Consider the following 22,645-nt stretch of genomic DNA (forward strand, 5'->3'; position numbering starts at 1 on the left):
GTGTGTGTGGGGGGGGGTGCTGGTGGGGGTGTGCCTAATAGGATCTCACTTTCCTGTTGCTCCTGAATCTACTTAAGGTTTCAGATTCAATGTACTCCAAATGGAAACTACCCATGGAAATTACCTCCTCCTTAGAACTCATCTCATTACAAAAGAGGAAAAGCATAGACCGAAAATGAAGAATTGAAATTAGGTGACTTGGACGGGGTCATAGAGTTGGCTAGGAAGGGATGATGGAACGAGGGATTCTGGATGCAAGGACATTTGGAGCAGGGCTATGAGTAAAGGGAGGAACATCAACAACCAGTGAAAAATAAGAGAATTATACATTTAAAATTGGAAAAGACAGCAGAAGTCTCTTACATAGCATGGTATGGTGTGAAATTCTCTAGATTTCAGAGTCAAAGAATTTGGCTTTGAATCCTGCCAGGTACTAGTTTGAAGACTTTGAGAAAGTCACTTAGCCTCTCTGGGTCTCAGTTTGCTCATGTGTGTAGATTAGATGGACTCCTAGGACACTTCTAGTCCTAAATCTAAGCCTCTCTCTCTCTCTCTCTCTCTCTCTCTCTCTCTCTCTCTCTCTCTCTCTCTGTGTGTGTGTGTGTGTGTCTCTGTCTCTGTCTGTCTCTCTCTCTCTCTTTCTTCCCTCCCCTCCCTCCATTATATCATTTGAAGGCATTCTTCAATCTATTCCCTGTTCCCTGATTCAGGTACTTTCTGATGGCATCTGACAGCTCCAAAAGGGCCAACAGCACCCCGTAGGGACATTACCAGCTAATTCTCTGAACCAAGATTTGGCACACACACTAGCTACTTAGATGCTGGGGACCTAGTCTACCTCTCACTCCATCACAGACTATCCAGCAATACAGAAACAACCAAGGCTTGTCATGCACAGAAGTAAGTAACTCTTTATTGCACTGGAAACATCAAGAATAAAACAGATAGCACCCTCACTTCCTCCCTCCCTCCCTCCCCCTCCCAAATAACATAAAATTGAAACAGCAATTATTCAGGTCACAGCCACAGATTCCCCCAAAACACCCCCCCAAAAACAGTAACAATGCAGCACGGGCACACTGGCAAACATGCCCCAAATGAGGTCCCCTCATGCCTCATCCAGCCCAGAGAGGAGCAGGGGCCAGGCTTTGCTCCATGAGCAGGGAGGTGAAGGGGGGTGGGAGGTATTTTTAAATATCCTTTAAAAATATATCCTCTGTTATTATTTTTTTTTTTTTGCAATAACATGGGCTCTAGAGTCCCACATAGTAAGTTTGGGTGCTTGGGTTCTGCCCATTTGAGCAGAAATCATTATACCTCTAAAATGTGCAAGAGTTAAAAAAAGAAAATGTTTATTCCACATTTCCTTTGCTTTATCTTCCCCCAACCCACCTTCACCTGCTAGCCCCATCTGAAGGGTAGAATGAGAGATGAAGGGGTGTCTCTGGCACAAGAGTGCTAAGGATAGAGAAGGAAGATCACCTCAAGAAGAAAAAGGAAGGAAGAATGAACAGGCATTGAGGGAAGAGCTTGATCTTGCTTGGTCATATGTTAATAGGATATTAGAGTTAGAAGGAAGCTTCAAAATCATCTAGTTTGGCACTCTAGTTTTGTACTTGGAGAAACTGAGGCCGAGAGGTTAAGAGAATTTCCCAAGTCCTGCTAAGTAGCACATGTTGAGGACTAAAAATTCAAGTTTTAGTGCTTCCTCCAACCCCTATTATGATTATTCTTCTTACTTGGCATGAATGAAAAACTATGTTTCTGGGGTATGACCAGATAGCTCCATGGTTAGAGTAAGTGGTGCTAAAAGGGATCATGGGGTTTGACTTCACTAAGGGTTCCTGCTGCACTGAGGGAGTCTGTGTGAAGATGATTACCCCAACACTCACCTGCTACGTGTTGCATGTTCTTATTTCTCTTCCATTCCCATTGAATACCTGGTGTTCCTTTATCTGAGCTAAGGAGGACCAAGGTATAATACTCTCCTTCAGTCTCCAGATAGGGAATTTTCCCCAATACTTCAGCGATTGGGCTTGGGAGTAGGAGTGGGATAGACAATGACCCCAGCAGAAGAAAGTCAGGTTTCCTTGCCTCCCCCCACCACAAACTCTGACATATATACAGGGATTATGGAATTACAGCCTGAGCTGAGGATGACCCAGGAGGGTGGGCCACCCCACTACCTGAGGGTGATGAATTGGGGCGGAAAGGAGAGAGATGATTCTCACATATTTACACATAGACATACTCACACACACCAGCATTCCCATGACTCCAGAATCTCAGAACTAGATGGGATCTCAGAGACCCCCTAGTTCAACTCATACCTGAGAAGGAATTCCCTCTACGACATTTCTGAAAAGTGGCCATCCAATTTACACTTGAGGACCTCAAGGGATCTCATTGCCTCCCAAAGAAGTCCTTTCACTTTTGGATGGCTCTGATTAATAGAACTTTCCCTATATATAATCTGCCTTTCTGACACTTCCATACGTTATTCCTTGTTCGAACCTTGAGGGTCAAGTCACTTTTGTCCATGGCAGCCCTACAGAAGCATAGAGACAAAGATCATGTCCACCTCAAGCCTTGTCTTCATCAAATTCAACATCGCCAGTGCCTCCAAGCAATCTTCACACAATATGATTTTAAAAGCATTCAAAAAACAGAGGGTTAGGTGGTGCTAGGAATGAAATGACTACTGACTCAGTTCCACTGTGAGTGGCTTTTCCTGTTTGTCTAACTGTTTTAGATGCTACTATTTAAAGCCACTGCAGGGAGCAGGGCAGGGAAGGGACAACTCATCCCAAAGCCTATAAGGCACTAAGGGGTGGGGTGGCTTGGCTCTGGAGGGAGGTGGAATGGAGGAGGGCTGGTCCCAGAGTTCCATTCAGAACAGGCATGAGGATCAATAAACCCTTCTTCAGTTTTCTCATCTGTAAAATTGGGGTGGCCATTCCTACCTCACCCCCTACACAAGGCAATTTGGAAAATAGACTCAGATGACAGATGTGTAAACTCCTTGATAAAAAGTAACAGATAGATCGTTGTTAGTAAGGGAATAAAAGAACTCTATGGCTCAGATGCTCATCTGGTCTGAAACCTTAGGGTTGGAAGGACATCAAAGCTCATTTGGGCCAGCTACCTATTCTACCCTCATCTTACAGATGAGGAGACTGAGGCCACCAAAGATGAAGAGGTCAGGCAGGACGTCGTTAATAGAGCCAAGACTAGAATGCAGGGAGGAAAGGGGAGACCATGAGTCAAAAAAAAATCACAAAATTCCAGGGCTTTTTCCGTTGTTGGGCTACCAGGTAGTAGTTGGGATACCAAGAAAGGAATTGGGGTTGGAGGAAGGAAAGGAGAGGGGAAAGAGACCCATTCTCTTCAACGTCAAAGAGAAGTCTACAATTTCTCAGGCACCTCCCCAATTTGCTCAGGGTCCCTTGGAGGATCAGAGGTAGGAGATCATAGACTTTAAAACAACAAAAAATAAAAATAAAAACCTAGAGATTATCTGACCCAATCCCATCATTTTGCAGACAGGGAAGCAAGCCCTGTCACACTAGGTTGATAGGATAGTGAGTATTCATTCTAGTCCAGGGAAACCTGTTGTTGGGAAAAGAGGACCCTGGAGGAAGAAGTCTTAGAAGCTTGGAAGAAAGCAGACTGAGTGAATTCTAGTCATTGTAGAGCCCAAGAGTACAGCCAAGGAGAGCAAAAGGGCTTCCTAAAAGGGAAAAATGAAAAGGGAAGACCTTTGAGACTGTAAAGGAACTCATTTGGAGAGCTGAGTGAGAAGGCAGGGACATTTTCTGCCTGATTTTCTGGAAGATATTTCCCACTAAAATACCAGGATTTAGGACAAGCATATGCTTGTTGCCATACTATCAACCTGACTAATACATGTACATATTCTCTACCTCCCACCCCATACCCATACAGAAGAAACCTATACAACAAAGAGGACCATGATTTAAAACTGCACTGGCCCATCAATTTGGAGAATAACTCTTGTTAGTCTTTCTATCCCTCTGCCTCCAATGACTCAACTGATATCCTCAGTAATCCAACTAATTACCCCATCTTTCTCCCGCCTCCAGCTAGAACTCCCCTACTCATGTAGGCCCCTTTTCTTATTTCTCCACCCCCACAAGAGGATCCAACAAACTCATTGCTGGGGAAAAACCAGGGATGGAAGACTGTCTGTCATTCAGCAGGAAGTCATTCACAGAGAAGTCAAACTGGGAAGACTTAAAAAATCATTCAATAGTTCTGTGTCTACCCTCGCTCCACACAAATGACTCATGTGGAGGTCAGTGGGCTAGATAGGAGCTGTTTCCCAGAGCTCAGTCAATAAACCCTCATTAGCTGGGCCTTCCTCTCCTAAGATACTCAGGAGAAATGATCTTGCTCTGGCAAAACATGATCATACAAAGGCCGTGAGACACAAAGGCAGCAACACAATTCCAAATTGAACACTGAGAATACAACTTATTTTTTTTCTTTTTTTTCTTTCTTTTTTTTTTTTGTCCAAAACACATGATTGGTTTTGTTCATTTTGTCAATAAACTTACTGCATATACAGTGTAAGGTCATGCAAAGAACACAGTGCAGACACAGCCCTGCTGGAAGGGCCAGGGCATCTTACGTCAGAGTCAATCCAGAGAAAAGGGAGAAAAACCAAGGGAGTGTAAGAGCAAAAAAGCAGGAAACTGAAGGGTAAAATAGACACTAGATATACCATCAAACCCCACAGGAAAAGGCCACACAGCATCAGGCCACATAGAGTCTCCCTGACCTCTCCCATTCACTGCTGGAATGCCCTGTTAAAGGTAAGGTCCACTGAGTCGCACAGATGACTTGGCTCTTCGTAAAGGTCCAGGGGAAGCTTCTGGTGGAGAAGCAGGAGGCCAAGATGTTCCTCTAACAGGCCAAATTCTCCCTTGTCATTTTTGACATCCTCCGTGGCCAGCTGTGGTCAGATGTGGCCAGCTGTTTCAACATTCATATCAGCATGCAATGCTTTTCCCAACTCCAACTCTGTCAGCAGAACAGAAGGGAACCCGGGGGGAAGGGACTGATGCACAGGAGAGGATGAGAGGTTAAGCTCACCTATATCGCAGACACCCAAATGTTACACATTTATAGCTTCAGAAGTTAAGGGGAAAAGAGAGAAAGAGAGAGAAATGAAAGAAACAACTACCCTACCCTAGCCCACCCTTCCCCAAAGTAATCTGAGATGTTTAGCTATTACATAAAGACCCATTCAGCAAATACATTAAATCAATTTACCAAATACACAGAAATTTGGATATCAAAAGGCATGCGGTCAAAGTAGAAGAGATTCCTAAAGGTTGCTTTTAGTTTTTCTTTTTTTTCCCCCCCAAAAGATGATCAGCTTTCCTCTCTCAAGTATTACTAAAGCAAAAACTCTCAATCTATGCTGGAAGAATGGGTTCAATGAAATCCATATTTGAAGCAAACGGCCCCACCAAATAAAAATAATAATAATAAAAAAAAGACAAGTACCCTGATCTAGCACCAGTGTTCTTAACACTGCTTATTTCTCCCCCCAAAATAAACAAATTGATGAATAAATAAAATCGGTTTCAATTTTCACAGAATGAAAAAAAAGGGAAAGGGAGAAAACAGTAGTAGAGGGAGAAAAGCAATCACCAAGGGAAAGGAAAAAACACAGAAGGGTAAAGGCAGAACATATATTTGATAGCCCAAGGCAAAGAATGTGGCTAATTCATGCTTGTAGCCAGATACTCCAGTTTTCTTTCTTTCTTTTTTTGGGCCATATATGGTCTTCTCTATTGGGTCAGCTGCCCTTCTCTCAAAAGTGTTTCAAAAGAGAGGCAGGAACAAAGATCTGAGACATCAGGAAAGCTGGCAAATAGGGACTTGCTCATTATGCTAGCTAGCTAGCTAGCAAGGCATAGATAGCATCAGCATGGGATAGGCTTGATTTACCCATCTATCCATCTGGCAAGGAGTGGTAGTTTGTGGGAGTTTGCAGTTGGGTCCAATAGGCAGCACAGCTAATAGAGAAGAATGAGCACTTGGGAAATTGTTAGCTCCCAGAGCTAGGGTGTGGGTTTGGGAAGATGGAGGGGAGGGGTCCCTTCCTTTCATGTTATTCTCTATCCCAAGAGCTGGAAGCAGTTGACCCAGGAGAGGAAAGACAATCTGTGCCCCTGGGCCTGGCTCATGCACACAATCAGATGATGAAATGAAAAGCAAAACAAGGAGAGACAAAAAAAGAAAAAGAAAAGTAAATAAATAACTGTGGCCGTTTGTTCTCTGGTGCATGATGGCTTGAGTTGGTTGGCAGGTGTTCTTGGCTTCTGTGAGGAGCTTGGTGGTGGTGGTGATGATGATGATGGTGGGATTTCCAGCATATGGTAGAACCAGCAGCCACATGCTGCAGATGAAGAAGGGTAGATCTCCATGGTGCAGCCAGGGAGTGTACAACCCAATCAGAATTTCAACTGAAAAGTAGAATTCGAGGGATTAAAAGAGAAGGCTGAAGACACCCAAGATGATAATAATAGGTAATATATACTTAGGATTATAGTTCATAGGAGTATAGATTTAGAACTAGAAGAGACCTAAGAGACCTTAGAGGCAATCAAGTCTTACTCTTCCCCATTTTGCACATGAAGAAACTGGGACACGGAGCAGAATGTAGGCAGTGCAGTATTTGCTCAGCGCCACACAACTCAAACTTTCCTCTTTCTGTCAAAGACTATTCTTTCAGGTCTCTAGTTTATAACCTAGGAGTCATCTTGGACTCATCCTCAGTAACCTCACCTAGCTAACTAGTTGCTAAAATTTGCCATTCAAGTGAAATATACTGTGCACAAAGTAACAGCAGTACTGTAAGGTCACCAACTGAGAATGACTTGGCTATTTTCTGCAATACAAGGATTCAAGACAATTCTGAAGAAAAATGCTATCCATTCCCAGAGAAAGAATGGATGCTATTTGAATACAGATTAAAGTATGCTTTTTTTTTTTTTTTACTTTATTTTTCTTGAGGGTTTTTTTGGTCTATGGTTTTCTTTTACAATGTGATTTATTTTGGAAATGTCTTGCATGGCCACACATGTATAATCTATTTGAATTCTTTGTCTTCTCAACTAGAATAGGGGAGGGAGGAAGGAAGAGAATCTGGAACTCAAAGTAAATGAATGTTAAAATTGTTTTTAACATGTAACTGGAGGAAAATAAAACAACTTTTTTTTTTTAATTGTCATTCTGCCTCTACATTTTTTGCATTCAATCTTTTCTCCTGATCACACCAGCCCCTTTACTTTTCAGTTCAGTCCCTGCCCCATTTCCCATGAGGCACTGAGATGGTACAGTGGAAAGAGAGCTGGTCCTGGAGTCAGAAGGAACTGAGTTCAAATTTGGCCTCAGACATTGGCTATGTGATCCTGGGCAAGTCACTTAACTCTGTATGCCTCAGTTTTCTCATTGTACAATGAGCTGGAAAAGGAAATGGCAAACCATTCCAGTATCCTTGCAAAAAAAAAAAAACTCTAAATGGGGTCACAAAGAGTCAAACATGATTAATTGACTAAGCAACAACAACCCTTCCCATCAGCTGTTTCCTGGATTACTGCAACATCCCCCTAATTGGCGGCCATCTCCCTGTCACATGCCCATCCCAATTCCAATCTATCCTCTCCACAGTTGCCAAAGTGAATTTCCTTAAGTACAGTTCTAATCAGGCTACTCAATATTATCAAATGGTTCCCTACTATTTCTAGGATAAATTATAAATTATGTTTGGCTTGAAAAGTCCTTTCCAAAATGGCCTCAACCTATCTTCCCAGCATCACTGTCCAGCGAAAACAGCCTCTGTTCCTCACATACATACCATCCTCCATTCTCCAAACCTGAAATATCCTCCCTCCTCATTTCCATCTTATAAAATCCTTTTCTTCCTTCAAGACCCAGCTGAAGAATAATGTTCTATTCCAGAGACTCTCCTGATCCTCCCAAATGCTAGCTTTTCCTATCTCAAGCAACTTGTGTTTATTCTCTTTATATTTATCTCCTCTATACTTATTCAGCATGTTCCAAAGGTCTCAGTGCAGTTTTAAGTTTTACTATCTAGGTAACACAATGGGTAGAGCACTGAGCCTAAAGTCAGGAAGACAAATCCAAATCTGGCCTCGGACAGTCATTGTGTGATCCTGAGCAAATCACAACTCCTATTTGCCTTGTGTTCCTCATCTATAAACATGGTATAAACAGGGAATAATGACAGCATCTACCTCAAAGATTGTTATGAGGATTAAATGAAATAATATTTATAAAGAGCACTTAGTACAGTCCCTGAAACATTGTAGAATGAATAAATAATAATTTAAATAAATAAATAAAATTTTTGTTCACTTCCCTAAAGCACTTAGAATGATGCCTGATCTATAAAATAGGCACACAGATTAATGCTTGTTCTCTCCTTTCCCTCCCCTAATAGAATATAAGTTCTTTGTGATTGTTTCCCTCTTTGTATTTGTTATCTCTGTGTCTGTCTTTCTGATTTAAAAATCCAGTATTCTATATATTAAGAGAAAAATTCTTTGCATTAATGGGAAGGAAGGGAGAGAGAAGAACTATAGTCAACATTTGACCAGATTTCTATTATATCTATCTATCTATCTATAACTTTTTTCTTTTCCAAGATGATGTCCTTGGTCCTCTTCTCTTCCTATGCAGTCTTCCTTGGCAATCTCACTCATTCCCATAACTTCACTGGAGCCACGCAATGGACATTTTCACATGCATATATCCAAAACCTGGTGTCACCCTATCTCATTCTACTTCTCTGCACATATTATCCACTTTTTCCAAAATGGACAACTTACTACTTCCTATACAAACCATATACTTTCCCACCTCAAAATTTTTGCATGTACTATTCTCTAAACCTAAAATGTCACCCCCTACCAACCTGCTAAATTCTTTACTAATATTATAAAGCCCAAATGAAATCTATCCTTTCTGGGGTGATTTCCTTAAAATTACAGTTGGCAATGACCTTTGCCTTTCAGTCCTCATTCATGTAGCACTTTGCACCTCTCTAATGAAAAGTGTGTGTTCTATTTAATTTTCTGCATGTGTTATGGCCATGTGTTAGGTTGTGAGATCTATGAAAGCAGAGATATTTCGTCTAATCTTCACATTCTCAGCTAGTATAACAATGGTCTGTATATAGTAGGTACTTAGTGAATGCTCCTTTGAATGTATCAAGAGATGTTGCGATTTAAAGGAATACTGTAATGAATTCTTTCACAAAGTAACTGAGATGAGTTTGTTTCCATAGTTAGACTACATAGTAGCTCTGTGACCTTGAAAAAAGTCATGTTATCTTTTGGGGCCTCAATTTCCTAATCTGTTAAATGGAGATACATGGTGCACTACCTACTTCATGATCTGTTATAAGGCTTACAATATCTGTAATTTACATTTCCATCTGTAAACCTCAAAGAACCGTAAAAATGAATGTGTTTATCATGGTTCCTCGGCAGAGCTCTTTGCCAACATCAAGGCATTATATCAATGTGAATCGTTATTATTAGGTGGCTTGGGAGGAGAGAAGGGCGGAGATGAGGGTGAAGATGGGGGTGGGAAGGGGAGTGTATTGAAAAGATACAGAAGTGTGACCTCTGAATATTTTTTTTTTTGGAGGGAAAAAAAGACAACAATCAGAATAGTTCTACTATAGAAAACATGTTTGAAATGTGGAACAATTAAACGTGTATTTTTAATGTCAACCATGTAATTATTTGGGCTAAACCAACAGGATTCATAAAAGATAAGGCAAATGCCTTTTCTTTTTTAGCTGAGTTTGGGAGTATGAAGGAGTAAGAAAGGGTGGAACATAGCTTTTATAAATGTTCTCAAATTCTAGATAGCTATGAAAATCCCAAAATCTTGTGGGGGTTAGGCTCTAAAACAAACTCCATAACAAGAATGTGGGTTCACCTGGCTCTCTCATTTGTTAAGTTGTATGACTTTGAGCAAATTCCTTAATCTCTCTGGTTGCCACTTTTGTAAAATGAGGATCAGAATACCTAACCTCTTAATGTCCCTTCCAGTTCTGACACTTTACGTCCTATGATCTGGAAAAGGAACACAGTGAAAGGAACACAGAGGACAATTACTGCTCTGCTCTGACAATAACTACCTGTGTGACTTCGGGCAAGTCAGTTGACCTCTTGGGGCCTCGGTTTCCCTATTTGTAAAATAAGAGGATTGGGTTAGTGATTAGTAATCCCTTCTAGAGCCCCTTCTGCCTTAAATCCTATGATCACATGTCTAAATTTCCTCCTATCTTTTTTATTCTATGGTCTAGGATCCTCCCCATCCTCAGCCACACCCACCCCCGCCCCCGCCTTTATTCTAAGGTCTCTTCCAGTGCTACCATTCAATACCTAAATTTCCTTCTGGCTCTAACTTATTATTATTATTATTATACAAAATAGTTCCCAAAATGTGACTTATACTTCCTGCTTTGAAAGGTTGTTTCAAGGATCATATGGAGTAGTATCTATAAAAATTCTTTATAGCCTATTAAGAGTTAAAGAAATGTCAGCCATTATGGTGACTACCATTATGATTATTTATGATTTAAAATAATCTAAAGAATTTTGACATTAAAGCATCCTAACCTAATTAGAATGATTGGGTCCATCTATATTAACATTCTATATTAACGAAGATCTCTCAGATTGCCTGGGAGATAATGACTTAGTCTCTGCTCCAATATCCAATCAAACCACAGCTACAAACTCCACCCTCAGGAAGTCTCAATATCAGGGGCAGCCTGACATGAAAGGAAGGAAGGAAAAAAAGAAAGGATCTCACTGTGGTAGAACTGAAGGTGCTCCAGATCTGTGGAAGTGGACGATCTGCCATTTGCCATCCCGGCGGTGCCAGATGCGAGTCTCCTCAGACTGGGCAGTGCGAGGGATACCATTGGCGTCCACATATTGTGTGATGCGGATGTAAGCAATGCAGGCTGACTCATCACCCATCAGGTGGATGTGGGGGTTCAGGATAGTGGTGTGGACAGGCTTGCTGTTCCTGGACCACACTGGAGATCAGGGAGTAGGGAGTAGGGAAGGGTGAAAAAGGGAGGGAGACAAGGAGTAAACGTAGAATGGAACCATGGGATTGAACATGAGGTGGGAGACACTGAAGTTTCTCATCATTGTCTTTCCTTCACCAGCTCCCCTCAAGGCCCCTTAACTACATTAGTCCAGAGATGGAAACTCAATCACCAGGCCTTATTTTGCCCCTCAGATATCTGGGAGGCAAGGTAAATTTTCTAGGGGATTAAGATTTTGATTGGAGAAGTTTCAGAAAAATGAGACACTCTCTCTCTGAGAATGCTCTTCATGAAGGCAAAAAGGGGCAAAAAGTTAAGGAGGCATTACTGCTCAGAAAAAAAAATTATTTCCCATTGTTGAATAAAAAAATTTCTCTGCAATAGATGAGGCAAGGAGCCCATCATCCTTGCTTCAACATCAGGCTAATTCAGATGGCAATGTCCCATAGATCCCCACAGTTTAAAACTAGAGCATCTCACAGTTGGAAGGAACTTCAGGAGTCATTTCATTCAACTTTTCACCCAGTGCAGGAATCTAATTTACAGATTCTTTGACAGAAAGCCATCCAGAACTATCAGGATCCTTAGAAATCAGCTAGGTCAGTCCCTAAAATTTATCAGATAATGACAATAGCTCTCATTTTCATTGCATTTTAAAGTTTGCAAAGTACTATGTTCACAATCTCATGAAGATGATAGTACAAATATTCCCCATTTTACAGAGAAGGAAATGGAGGCATTAAGAGGGAAATTACTTGCATGAGTTCCCATAGTGTGTTACAGAACCTGTACCTTAACCAAGAACTCCTGACCACCCCCTTTCAGTGATTTGCCTACTCAAGACTTAGCACTTTAAGAACCTCTGTGTTCCTAGGCAAGACAGGATTGAAAAGGAGTGCTCAGGCAAATTAGTATAGAATGATGGGAACAAGAAATTAGGCTATAAGCAAGCTTGAAAATTAATGGACCTGGAAACCAAGTCTCAGCATATCATATGAGCTTTTCACCATTGCCAATGCATATTAGGACTGCAGAACATTTTACTGCTAGGTAAAAAAGTGTTGACTTTTATTTTATCTTTCTTGCTTTTTCACAAAGCATGATCCATCTGATGGCAAAGTCAGGAAGAGTGGCTGAAGCCTTCTTTGCCCTTCAGACACAGAGTACAGGAAGAGGCCCCAAACTTCAACCAAAATGGAACTTTTAATCAGTCAGCTAGACTGTGACTTACAGGCTCTTAGAATGGAATAAAGACTTTCTGACCCATTTCTCTGAAGAGGAGACAACATGGGGGGAGAGCCAGGAGTGGTGAGTTCTAATCCTAACTGCGTCTGGCTGGCTTGCTCAAGTACGGGGAGCTTGATCAAGTAAGTCACATCTCTAAGTATGTTTCTTTTTCTATAAAATGTGGGTAATCATATTCCCTCTATCTCACAGGGCTGCTGTGAGGAAATCAAGCAATCAATAAACATTTATTAAGCATCTACTATATGCTAGTTCAATATTTAGCACAATTCCTGGTATATAGTAAGGACTTGATAAATATTTATTGAGTGAATGGGGATAGGAAAAATAAATGTGAAACTATCCCTGCCCTAAAGAAGCTTAGATTTTCAGAAACATTTAGAACTCTCATAGAACTATGAAAATGTGAGCTATTACTCTTAGTTCTGATTCTCCTGCCATCTCACTGGTGTTCTTAAGAAAGTCCCTTTCCTTCTAAGAGCCTTAATGTTCTCATCTTATAAAAACAAAGTTGGACTTACTGATTGATCCATTAAGGTTCCTTCCAACTCTAAGACTCCATGAGGGCCCCTTAGGATGACATAGCCAGGGGAGTTTTGAGAGCCAGTAACAGGGAAAACAGGCAAAGGCAGAAACAGTCCTGCAGAAAGCCCCATATAGCCCCCAGCTATCATGCTACCCCTGTGAGGGGAATGCACAGGACCAACAGACATGAAGAACAGAGACCCAGCCGCACAGCACACAGACAGGGCGGGGTACAGCAGTGTGAGGTCCTCCCCCACTCTTGTGCAGTTTAACACACTCAAACCTCCAACCCAAATGGCCTGTGAGATCAGGACCATGCTGAACCAAACCTGCGTTCCCCTATGATAGCAACACTTATCTGAGGGACCCTGGGAGAAAGGCTGCTTGCCCCCTGTGTCCCTCCTGTGAACCCCGAGGTCCCTGCTTCTAGCTATTAAGAGGGGAGGGTTGGGAAATGTAGTTTGCCTGGCCAGGGTTAAGAGAGGGGTCTGAGATGGTACCAACCCACGTTCCGCACGGGGCTTCCTGCAGGCTTCTCGGGGTCTTGAGTTGCCCAGGGGCCCTGTCTGTCACACTGCTATTCCCAGGAGGCTGAGACACGCTGCCAGCGGGCAGGACAAGCAACGAGAGGAGACAACAGGCACCACGGAGGGAAGGAATTGCTCACGGTTTTCAAAGTAGAATCGGTGGAAGTCCAGGCCTTCAACCAGGTTTCCCAGAGCCTCAGGTTCAAAGGCTGTCATTCCAGGGTCACACATCTTCCTGGGGAAAGCAAAAGCAAACAGAGATCTCCCTGGATCTCAGTTTCTTATCTGTTGAATGGGGATGCTGGGGCAGGATTTGACTAGGTAATATAGTCCCTTAAGATCCTGGTATTCTCTTTTCTAAGATCCTTTTAAACTCTGACATTCCATGTCCCATTTTCTAAGATCCTTTCAGGCTCAGATATTCCATATTCTGTGTTCTACATTCCCCTAGAATTCTAGCATTTTATTTTTTATTTTATTATTCTATGAATCTAAATGGAGAACCAGCGGACTCAGCACTCCCAAGCAAGCCATGAACCCCACAGGGATAGTCTTCCCTACCCTCTTCCTACCATTCCCTTCACTAATAAATACTGGCAGAATCTTAGGGTAGGCTGGATATTTTGGCCCCATTCACCTCCAGGGTTCATTTTACATATGCAGAGATCCAAGTAAATATCGATACACTTTCATGCTCATGCATGCACAAACAGGCACACTTAGGGCTTCAAAGTGCCTGTGCTTTGTGTCTCTGCTCATTCCTAAACTGACCCTTCTCCACAGTCATAACATAAACTAGGACTTAGTCATTTTATCCCTTCCCCAGGAGAGGATGCCAGAGAGTGACCACCTTAGACTGTCTCTCTCAATGCTACAACTATGGAAATCCAAAGTCCAGCACATGTTCCTCTCCAGTGAACTCTGGGCTTGTGCATAAGGAAGCCCATTCAGGAATATTGATCCCCTCATCCAACCCTAACATTTGTCCTATTACAGTTGACTGTTTGTTGGACAAAACATGCAAGCAGGAAGCGCCCCAACTCCCAAGCGGTCAGTCAACTCCTTGCAGCAGAGTATGGCAAAAACAAAGACTAGAAAGCATTTGTTTCTCCTTCAGGGCCAAGTGTACATTCTCCTTTCTTATAGGGATCCTGAGAAATTCTTCCTGAGAGGAGTTATCTTTGCCTTCTCCCTTATTCTCTATATTCAAGAAGTTGCTAAATACTGAATATTCTGCCCCAACAAAATTTTCTCCATTCACACAACAACCACATTAGTTCAAGCCCTTATTTCATTCCCCTGGCCTACCAGAATAGCTTGACTAGTGTCTCTCCCTCCAATCCCTGCACTTTATAATTTATCCATGAAACAGCTGCTAAATAAATCTCCCTAGTATATAGTTCTAACCAGGTTATCCCCCTGATCAAAAGCCTTCAGGGTTCCCCACATTTCAGCAGAGATTATAAACTCCTAGCATTTAAAGTCTTCTGTAATCTGGCTCCCTTATCTACCTTTCCAAATTTATTCCTCATCTCAATTCCAAACAAAACCACTCTCTTGCCTTCTTCTGAGGTCATGCATTTACACAGGTGACCCCTGTATCTGGAATAGACCCCCCCATCCCCTCCATATCTTTTCTTGTCAAAACCATCTCTTCCTCCAAGTGCCAACTCTTCCATGAAGCTTTTTTTTTTATTCTTCCAGTGGATTTTTAATCCTATCTAGCATATCTAGATCTTTCTTTTGCCCTTTTAACATTCTGCTTTGCACATATATATATATATATATATATATATGTCTGTTTTTTCCATGCCTCCTTCTACCCTCAGTGACTTGTAAACTCTGATGGCTTGTCATTACATCTTTGTATCCCAGCGCAAAGAACAATGTCTTACACATAGTAAGTCAATGCTTAACTAGTGTTTATTGAATAGAAAGAATGTGAGATCCCAGTCCAAGAGAAAAGCTAGAATAAGGTTCAGTGAGCAGGGGGTCCATTAAAAATGAAGATCATTCTAAAACAATGGTTCTCAAAGGGTAATCTGTGAACTCCTGGAGTCCTGCAAAGTCAAAACTATTTTCAAAATAATACTATGATGTTATTTGCCTGTTAAAATACTTCTTCCTTTTTTTTAAATCTATCTGTATGAGGCTGGATCTTCTTCATAACCTTCAAGTAAAAGAATATATTGCAACAGATTGAATGCTGAAACAGATATGAAAATCTAATTCTTCGTTAAGCCAAACATTAAAGAAATTCACAGAAATATGCAAAACAAAACTGTGAGGACTTATATGAACTGATGCAAAATGAAGTGAATAGAATGAAGAAAACATTGTACACAGTACCAGCAATGTACAGTGATTATCTGTGAATGATTTAGCTATTCTCATCAATACAATAATCCAAGATAATTTTGAAGGACTTAAATTTTTAAAAAATGCTATCTACCTCCAGAGAAAAGTATGCTTCTGATTGAAGCATATTTTTAAAAATATTTTCTTGTCTTTTTTTTTTTTTTGGTCTGTGTTTTATTTTGCAACATGGCTAATATGTTTTACATGACTTTACATATACAATCTATATCAAATCGTTCACCTCACAGAAGGAGGTGAAGAAGGAGTAAAGGAATAAATTTAAAATTCAATTTTTAAAATTAATATTAAAATTAAATTACATATAATTGGAAAAAATGAAATATAAAAATGCAAGAAAATGCCACTCTTCTCACTAAATTTTGTTTTGTTTTGTTAAATGTAGTAATTTTTCATAGAAATGCTATTTATGTAAACATATAATTGGTTTATTGTTGTCATGTTAAGGGAATTCCATTTTTAAAGTATAAGATAAATGTTTGTGTATTTTAAAAATATAATTAACATTTTATATTGATCATATCTTAATTTTATTTAATTAAATGATATTTTACTGTCTAACATGGTAAATGTTGATGGATATAACACACATAAACAAAAGTTCTTCTGAGGTCTTAATAATTTTTAAGAGTATAAGGGGGTCCAGAGACCAAAAAGTTTGAGAACTGCTGCTCCACAACATTCTCACCACAGACAGTAGTATAGATGGAGAAACACTACCACTTGTATCCCTCCAGGGAGCATCCAGCTGCAACCTTTCTACCCTGCAACACATATACACACACCCACGCACACAATCCCAGAGAGCTCAGGGAATTCAAAAAAGAAATAAAAACAACTTTTCCTTAGGGAAGTAAAGGACCATTTGGCAGCATAAAGAAAAGCCTACTGGGAATGAGAATTAGGAAGGCATGGGAGGGAAGACAGAAAAGAAACACAAATCAAACTGCAGAGAGGAAAATTCTAACCAAGAGGGAAAAAAAAACTTAAAAGGAGTCTAAAAAGGAGTTTGTGTTGATCCATGCCCTTAGCTGACCTGTGCAAATAAAAATGAGTTGAATACAGATAGGATAAGAACTAGCTCTACACTTTTGTTGGTTAAAAGGAGCTCCCAGGTGAGGAAGGCTTCTCTACTTATGCCCACTTGATAACTTTCTTGCAATTGATGATCTAAGAAAGTTACCAAAGAGAACAGAAAAATTGAATAGTTTGCCTAGGGTCATTCAACCAGTAGGAATCCAAGACAGAATCTGAACTCAGGTCTTCCTGGCTCCGAGACTAACTGTCCATGCATTAAGCCATGCTGGGATGAAATCATTTCCAAATCCTCATTTAGTCACTTCCCTCCTCCCTTGCCCCAGATTCCCAGAAGTATCCATCAAACTCACGTGTAGGACTCAAAATCCCCATTGCTTATTGCTTCGATCAGCTGCTCTGTCACCTTAATGATTTCTTGCTTTCTCACTGCAGGGCAAAGAAAAAAATACAAAGAAACACAAAACACAAAAGGTGTTTGTAGCCTGACCAGGAGGAAGCATTAGCAATGGTCCCTGGAAGCCATGAAGTTGGGAGCCAGTTCCCAGTAGCCAAATGATGAGCCCAAAAAACTTGACTGTGGGCTGAATTTTTAGGAGCCTCTTTTTGGCAGTACCAGGAAGGAAGGGAGATGCCTCTCTCAGCCCAATAATTTTTGTCTTCTAACAGGTACCTCTGTCTTCAGGCTCTACCCTCCCACTGCAGCTTTTATACAGCTACTGAGACACACGTCTCATCAATCCCAGCCCAGCCCATCTTCCACTCCATTTTTCTCTATCACTACTTGTTTCTGCCTCCTCCTGTCTCTGTTATTATCTTAGGAGAATTCTCTGCTCGTGGCACCACATCCCCTCTACACCAAGAGGAAGATTTACCTAAAGTCCCTTTGGGAACTTTACTGAAGCCAGCATAGAATAACAGGTGCATATAATTCCCACCAACACTAAAGGGAAAGGACATTTCCTATTAATAGTTCACCATTATATGGGTCTTAAAGCTGGAAGAGACCTCAGGGCTTCTTAATCTGGGTCTGTGAACTTTATATATATACACACACACATACACATACACATACACATACACACACATATGTATGTGTGTGTGTTTGTGTATCTATAAAATTATATTTGGACATAATTGTAATCCTACACATTTCTTTCCTTTAAAAACATTCTGAGAATAGGGTAGATAACCAAAGGAGTTTCCAACACAAAAAAAGAAGTTAATAGTCTGTGATCTAAACCGGTTCCCTCACTTTACATATGAGAAAACTGAGGCCAGGAGAAATAAATGACTAAAGGTGATGGATCAAAAGAGATTATATTTATTAAAAAGGGCTTAGTATAGTGCCCAACATATACTAGGCATTATATAAATATTTACTCAAAGGCAGCTGTTTATACGGTGAAAAGAGCTCTGGGCCTGAAGTAAGGAAAATGAATTCAAATCTAATTTCAGATACAACTAGTTGTGTGACCTCAGGGAAGTCAAGTAAATTCTTTTTGCCTCAGTTTCCTCAACTGTAAAATTGGGATAATACTTACCTTGTAAAGTTGTAGTAAGAATCAGATGAGATAATATGTTAAACACACACACACACACACACACACACACACACACGGCACTCTATAAATGCTTATTCTCTTATTCAAGTTATTCAACAAATAAATAGAAGAGGAAGGGATCAAACTCAGCCAACATTCCTCTGAGTTAAGACAAGAATCCTTAGCTCCAATTTACAAAGAAGGTGAGCTGATTTGCCCAGTGTTTACACAGCTAGTGTAAGAATCAGGACTGCAATCTAGGTCTTCTAACAGCCAGCCTTGAGCTCTTTCAGCCTCTCCAAGCCTCGCAGAAGTGCAGAGTTGGAAGAGACTCAGAGACAATTGTAACTGAGTAAGAATCCTTCTATATCATACCCTCAAAAGTGGTCATCATCATTTGTCGAAACCAAAGGAAGGGCCACCTGGATGTAAGTCAATCCCTACTCTAAGAAACAATCTGAAACTGGGATACTTGGTTTTAAATCACAAGCAGAGGATAGAACCTGACTCTAAATCACAAGCAGAGGATGGGGTCCTTAGGAAGTCTTAAGTGATGAAAAGGGAGAACCCAGTATGAGTAATGAAATCCCAGGAGCCAACTGGCCTCCAAGTACGATCTTAAATATCCCGCTCTCAGCATTTTTCCATATGGGGACCTGATAGAGAGACTGAAGGGGGCCTGGAGCTAATGAGAGCTGCTCTACCATCATCTTGTGCCTGCCGCCCCACCTTCAAGTAACTTGATTCTGTATACACATGTAGGCTAGGGCCACATTTCTAATGGGGAGCACAAACTTGGGTCTCTGTGGACTACAATTATAACAGCTCACATTCCTACAACTCTTTGCTAGCAACAAAACATTCTCCTCAGGGGAAAAAAAACAAGCATGAATGTAAACATAGTGTTTTATGTTGAACAGATTTTTAAAAAACTAAAACTCAGATGGGTTAAGTGACTTATCCATGCTCAATGTAGCTAGTGCAAGAATATTTTCCCAATTCTGAGAAGAATCACAGAATCATAACCTGAAGGGGAAGAGAAGAGAGATTTACTAAAAAGCCTATTATGTGCTAGTGCTAAACATTTTATAAACATTACCTCATTTGATCCTTACAACAAACCTGAAAGGTAGGTGCTGTTATGATCCCAATTTTACAATTCAGAAACTGAGTCAGACAGAAGTTAAATTCCTTGCCCAGGATCATATAACTAGTAAGCATCTAAGGACAGATTTTTAACTCAGATCTTTCTGACTCCAAGCCTGGAAATCTATTCACTGTACCACTTAGCTGTCTCAAGCTACCATCTAGCTAACCAAAGGATGGATCCTTTCTTTGATAAAATATTAGTAACAAAATTTGGCATTCATATTGCCCCTTACATTTTGCAAAGGATTTATTGATGAAAACCTGTGATTTCATAAATGTAAGGAGCTATTTGTGAGGAATTTCTCTCTTCCAAAGCAGATCAATGACTGCTTTACAAACTATAATCTTTGAGAGTTTTACCTGAGTTATTGTGAGTGACTTACCAAACTAACAAGGCTACATCAAATATGTCATTCTGACTCCAGTGAGCCTCATAATAACTCTGTAACATAGGTATTACAACTATTATCCCAATTTTACAGGTTAAGCAACTGAACTTCAAAAAGATGAAATTATTTGCCTGAGATCACATAGATAGTGTGTAGAAAAGCCAAGTTTTGAACCTTGATCTGAGGATCTGAAATCTAGGGTTCTTTCTCTTATCAGGCTATCAGGTAATAATACATTGTGGTCATTCCACTTCCATTTCAAGGCATTTCCAATGGGCTTCTGGAAGTAGATCATTCTATCTCTGGACAGATCTAATTGACTCAAATGCAGCTAGGTGGAGCCACACTGCAACTAGTGCAAAAAGTGTTGAACCTGGAGTCAAAAAGATTCAATGCCCTGAGTTCAAATCTACCTTCAGATACTCATCCAGTATCTTTGCCAAGAATCCAAATGGAGTCATGGAGAGCCAGATATGACTGACAACAACTGAATGGCAACAATAGCCACCAAAAAAAAAATTTGCTCTTTCTTTTGAACTTCAGTCTCCACATCTGTAGTTTCCACCAATGGGTCTTAATTTTACTCTTAAGTACCAGACAAAAATATCTACTCATTCCTCCGTATGATCAATCATCAAACATTTATTAAGCACTTAATTATGGGCTAGACACTGTATTCAGTGCTGAAGATACAAGGTAAATATTCCTGTCCTTGAGGAATTTACATTTTACATTTATTCTTGTTCAGTTATGTTTGATTCTTCATGACCCCATTAGGTTTTCTTTGCAAAGACACAGGAGTGGTTTGCCGTTTCCTTCTCCAGCTCATTTTACAGATGAAGAAACTGAGGCAAACAGTGCTATGTGACTTTTCCAGGGTCACACAGTAAGTGTCAAAAGCTGGATTTGAACTTAGGTCTTCCTGACTGGTGTTCTTCCCACTTCACCACCTAGTTGTCCTTTCATTCTGCATTGCATTATCCTAATAACACCTACCATTTACAAAGCACTGGGCTAGATGCTGAAGCTATAAAAACAAAAATGAAAGTCTCTACACTCAATGTGCTTATGTAAGCTCTACTCTAAATATATAGGGGTAGTTAGATGGCACAGTGCATAGAGCACCAGCCTCAGACACTTAATAATTCCTAGCTGTGTGAGCTTGAGTGAGTCACTTAACCCCAATTGCCATAACAAAAACAAAACAAACAAAAAAGAGTGACAGAAGTTTATGGAAGACAAATTGGAAAGAGAGCATTATCATCTGGGAGGATCGAAAAAAACTTCATGCAGATGTTGCTTGATTAGAATTTTATTGGGGAAGGGCATTATGTAAGGTTTGTTTTTTCATCTGAGGGTTTTTGTTGTTGGATTTATTTATTTATTTATTTATTTTTGCTGAGGCAATTGGGGTTAAGTGACTTGCCCAGGGTCACACAGCTGGGAAGTGTTAATCTGAGGTCAGATTTGACTCCTAATTTCAGGGCTGGGGCTCTATTTCTAGGCCTTTAACCCCTTTTTCTTTTCAGAAGCCAAAAACCAATTAACTTAGAGCACCATAAACATCTGTCTCAGGGCCATCCTTCTCCCCAGTCCCAATGTGTAGGACTCCTTCCAGCAGCTCTTCAGAGGCAATGAGCCAGATCCCTACTTGGTCCCTGACATTTCACATATATGGTGATCATCCCGGCCTCCTGGGAGTACATCTTTTCAGAGAGGAGAAACTTAAGCCACTAAGAGGTTAAGCAAGTTTCTTAAGGTCAGATAGTGAATCAAGGGCCAAGAAGAAGTCTAAGCTCCTGACTAGTGTATTCCCATTAGGGCCAGATCCAGGGAATTGTAGAGCAGAAAGCCACTGTGAAGGAAGTATGGGAACTGCAGAAGAGGGACCTGGGTTCAGATGTGTTCGGAAATTTTTGTGAGTCCATCCAGTCTTACCCTTTCATTTTAGAGATAAGGAAAGCGAGGGTTGGACTGTAAGGTCACACACTGTACACCCTCCCTCATGGGCTTATTTTAGTGGGAGTTTTTGTTCAGATAATTGGGGTTAAGTGACATTGCTAGGATCATACAACTAGTAAAATTCCTAAAGACAAATTTGAACTCAGGATCATCCTGACTGCAGATCCTGTGCTTGATCCATTGAGTCCCTACAGGTCCCATTATGAATTTATTGTGAGGAAAGCCTCAGAAAGAGAAGTTATTGAAATGATCTCCCCCTCACACTTTGTTGTCCATCCCAGCCACTTCTCATTGTTATTAGTTGGTATCAACCAATCCAGGGCAAGATGAGGGGAGAAGGCTGAGTAGAAAGAATTTTTTTTTTAAAGCATGATGGTAATTTAAGGATTTTTTTACACACACCCATTTTGAGTTCTCTGTAAAAAGTAAATAGTACTCCCTTTCTTCTCTGCCCTCATCCCTTCTTTCCAGGTATTGAGAAGGTCAAAATTATGAGTATAAGAATACTTCCAAGGGCTAAAAATCAATATGCAAATAAAAGGAAGGATAATTATTTAGGGGGATGACATTTTGTGCTTCCTGTTCTTAATGACAGGCCCTCTCAGTCCCCCCCAAAAAAAAACCCACGTTAGCCTTTTACCTTTACTTAAGTATTGCCTGTGACAACCCACTTTGGTCCTCACAAGCCTTAGGACTGGAAGGGACCCAAGAGGTCACCTGGTTCAACTCTCCTCTAGGAAACAGATTGGGAGCTCCCTTAGA

At 40.6% G+C, this 22,645-nt stretch overlaps 1 protein-coding gene across 3 annotated transcripts in view; it reads right to left on the minus strand.

The window, feature by feature from the left end:
• Positions 1-4,474: 4,474 nt before the first annotated feature.
• The window catches only part of CAMK2A (calcium/calmodulin dependent protein kinase II alpha), an 81,022-nt gene continuing 62,851 nt past the window's right edge, over positions 4,475-22,645 (minus strand). For 2 of the 3 annotated variants that reach the window (XM_051978697.1, XM_051978698.1), the window contains 5 exons: positions 17,193-17,268; positions 13,569-13,663; positions 10,888-11,116; positions 10,208-10,255; positions 4,475-6,497 (listed from right to left, as the gene is read on the minus strand). In XM_051978697.1, coding sequence (XP_051834657.1) covers positions 6,494-6,497; positions 10,208-10,255; positions 10,888-11,116; positions 13,569-13,663; positions 17,193-17,268 — 452 coding nt within the window. In that variant the 3' untranslated portion in view covers positions 4,475-6,493. The remainder of the gene's footprint in view (positions 6,498-10,207; positions 10,256-10,887; positions 11,117-13,568; positions 13,664-17,192; positions 17,269-22,645) is intronic. The other variant, XM_051978699.1, reaches the window with a different exon arrangement.

This window comes from Antechinus flavipes, chromosome 2, assembly GCF_016432865.1.
Source record: "Antechinus flavipes isolate AdamAnt ecotype Samford, QLD, Australia chromosome 2, AdamAnt_v2, whole genome shotgun sequence".
In the NCBI taxonomy this organism is placed as follows: Eukaryota; Metazoa; Chordata; class Mammalia; order Dasyuromorphia; family Dasyuridae; genus Antechinus; species Antechinus flavipes.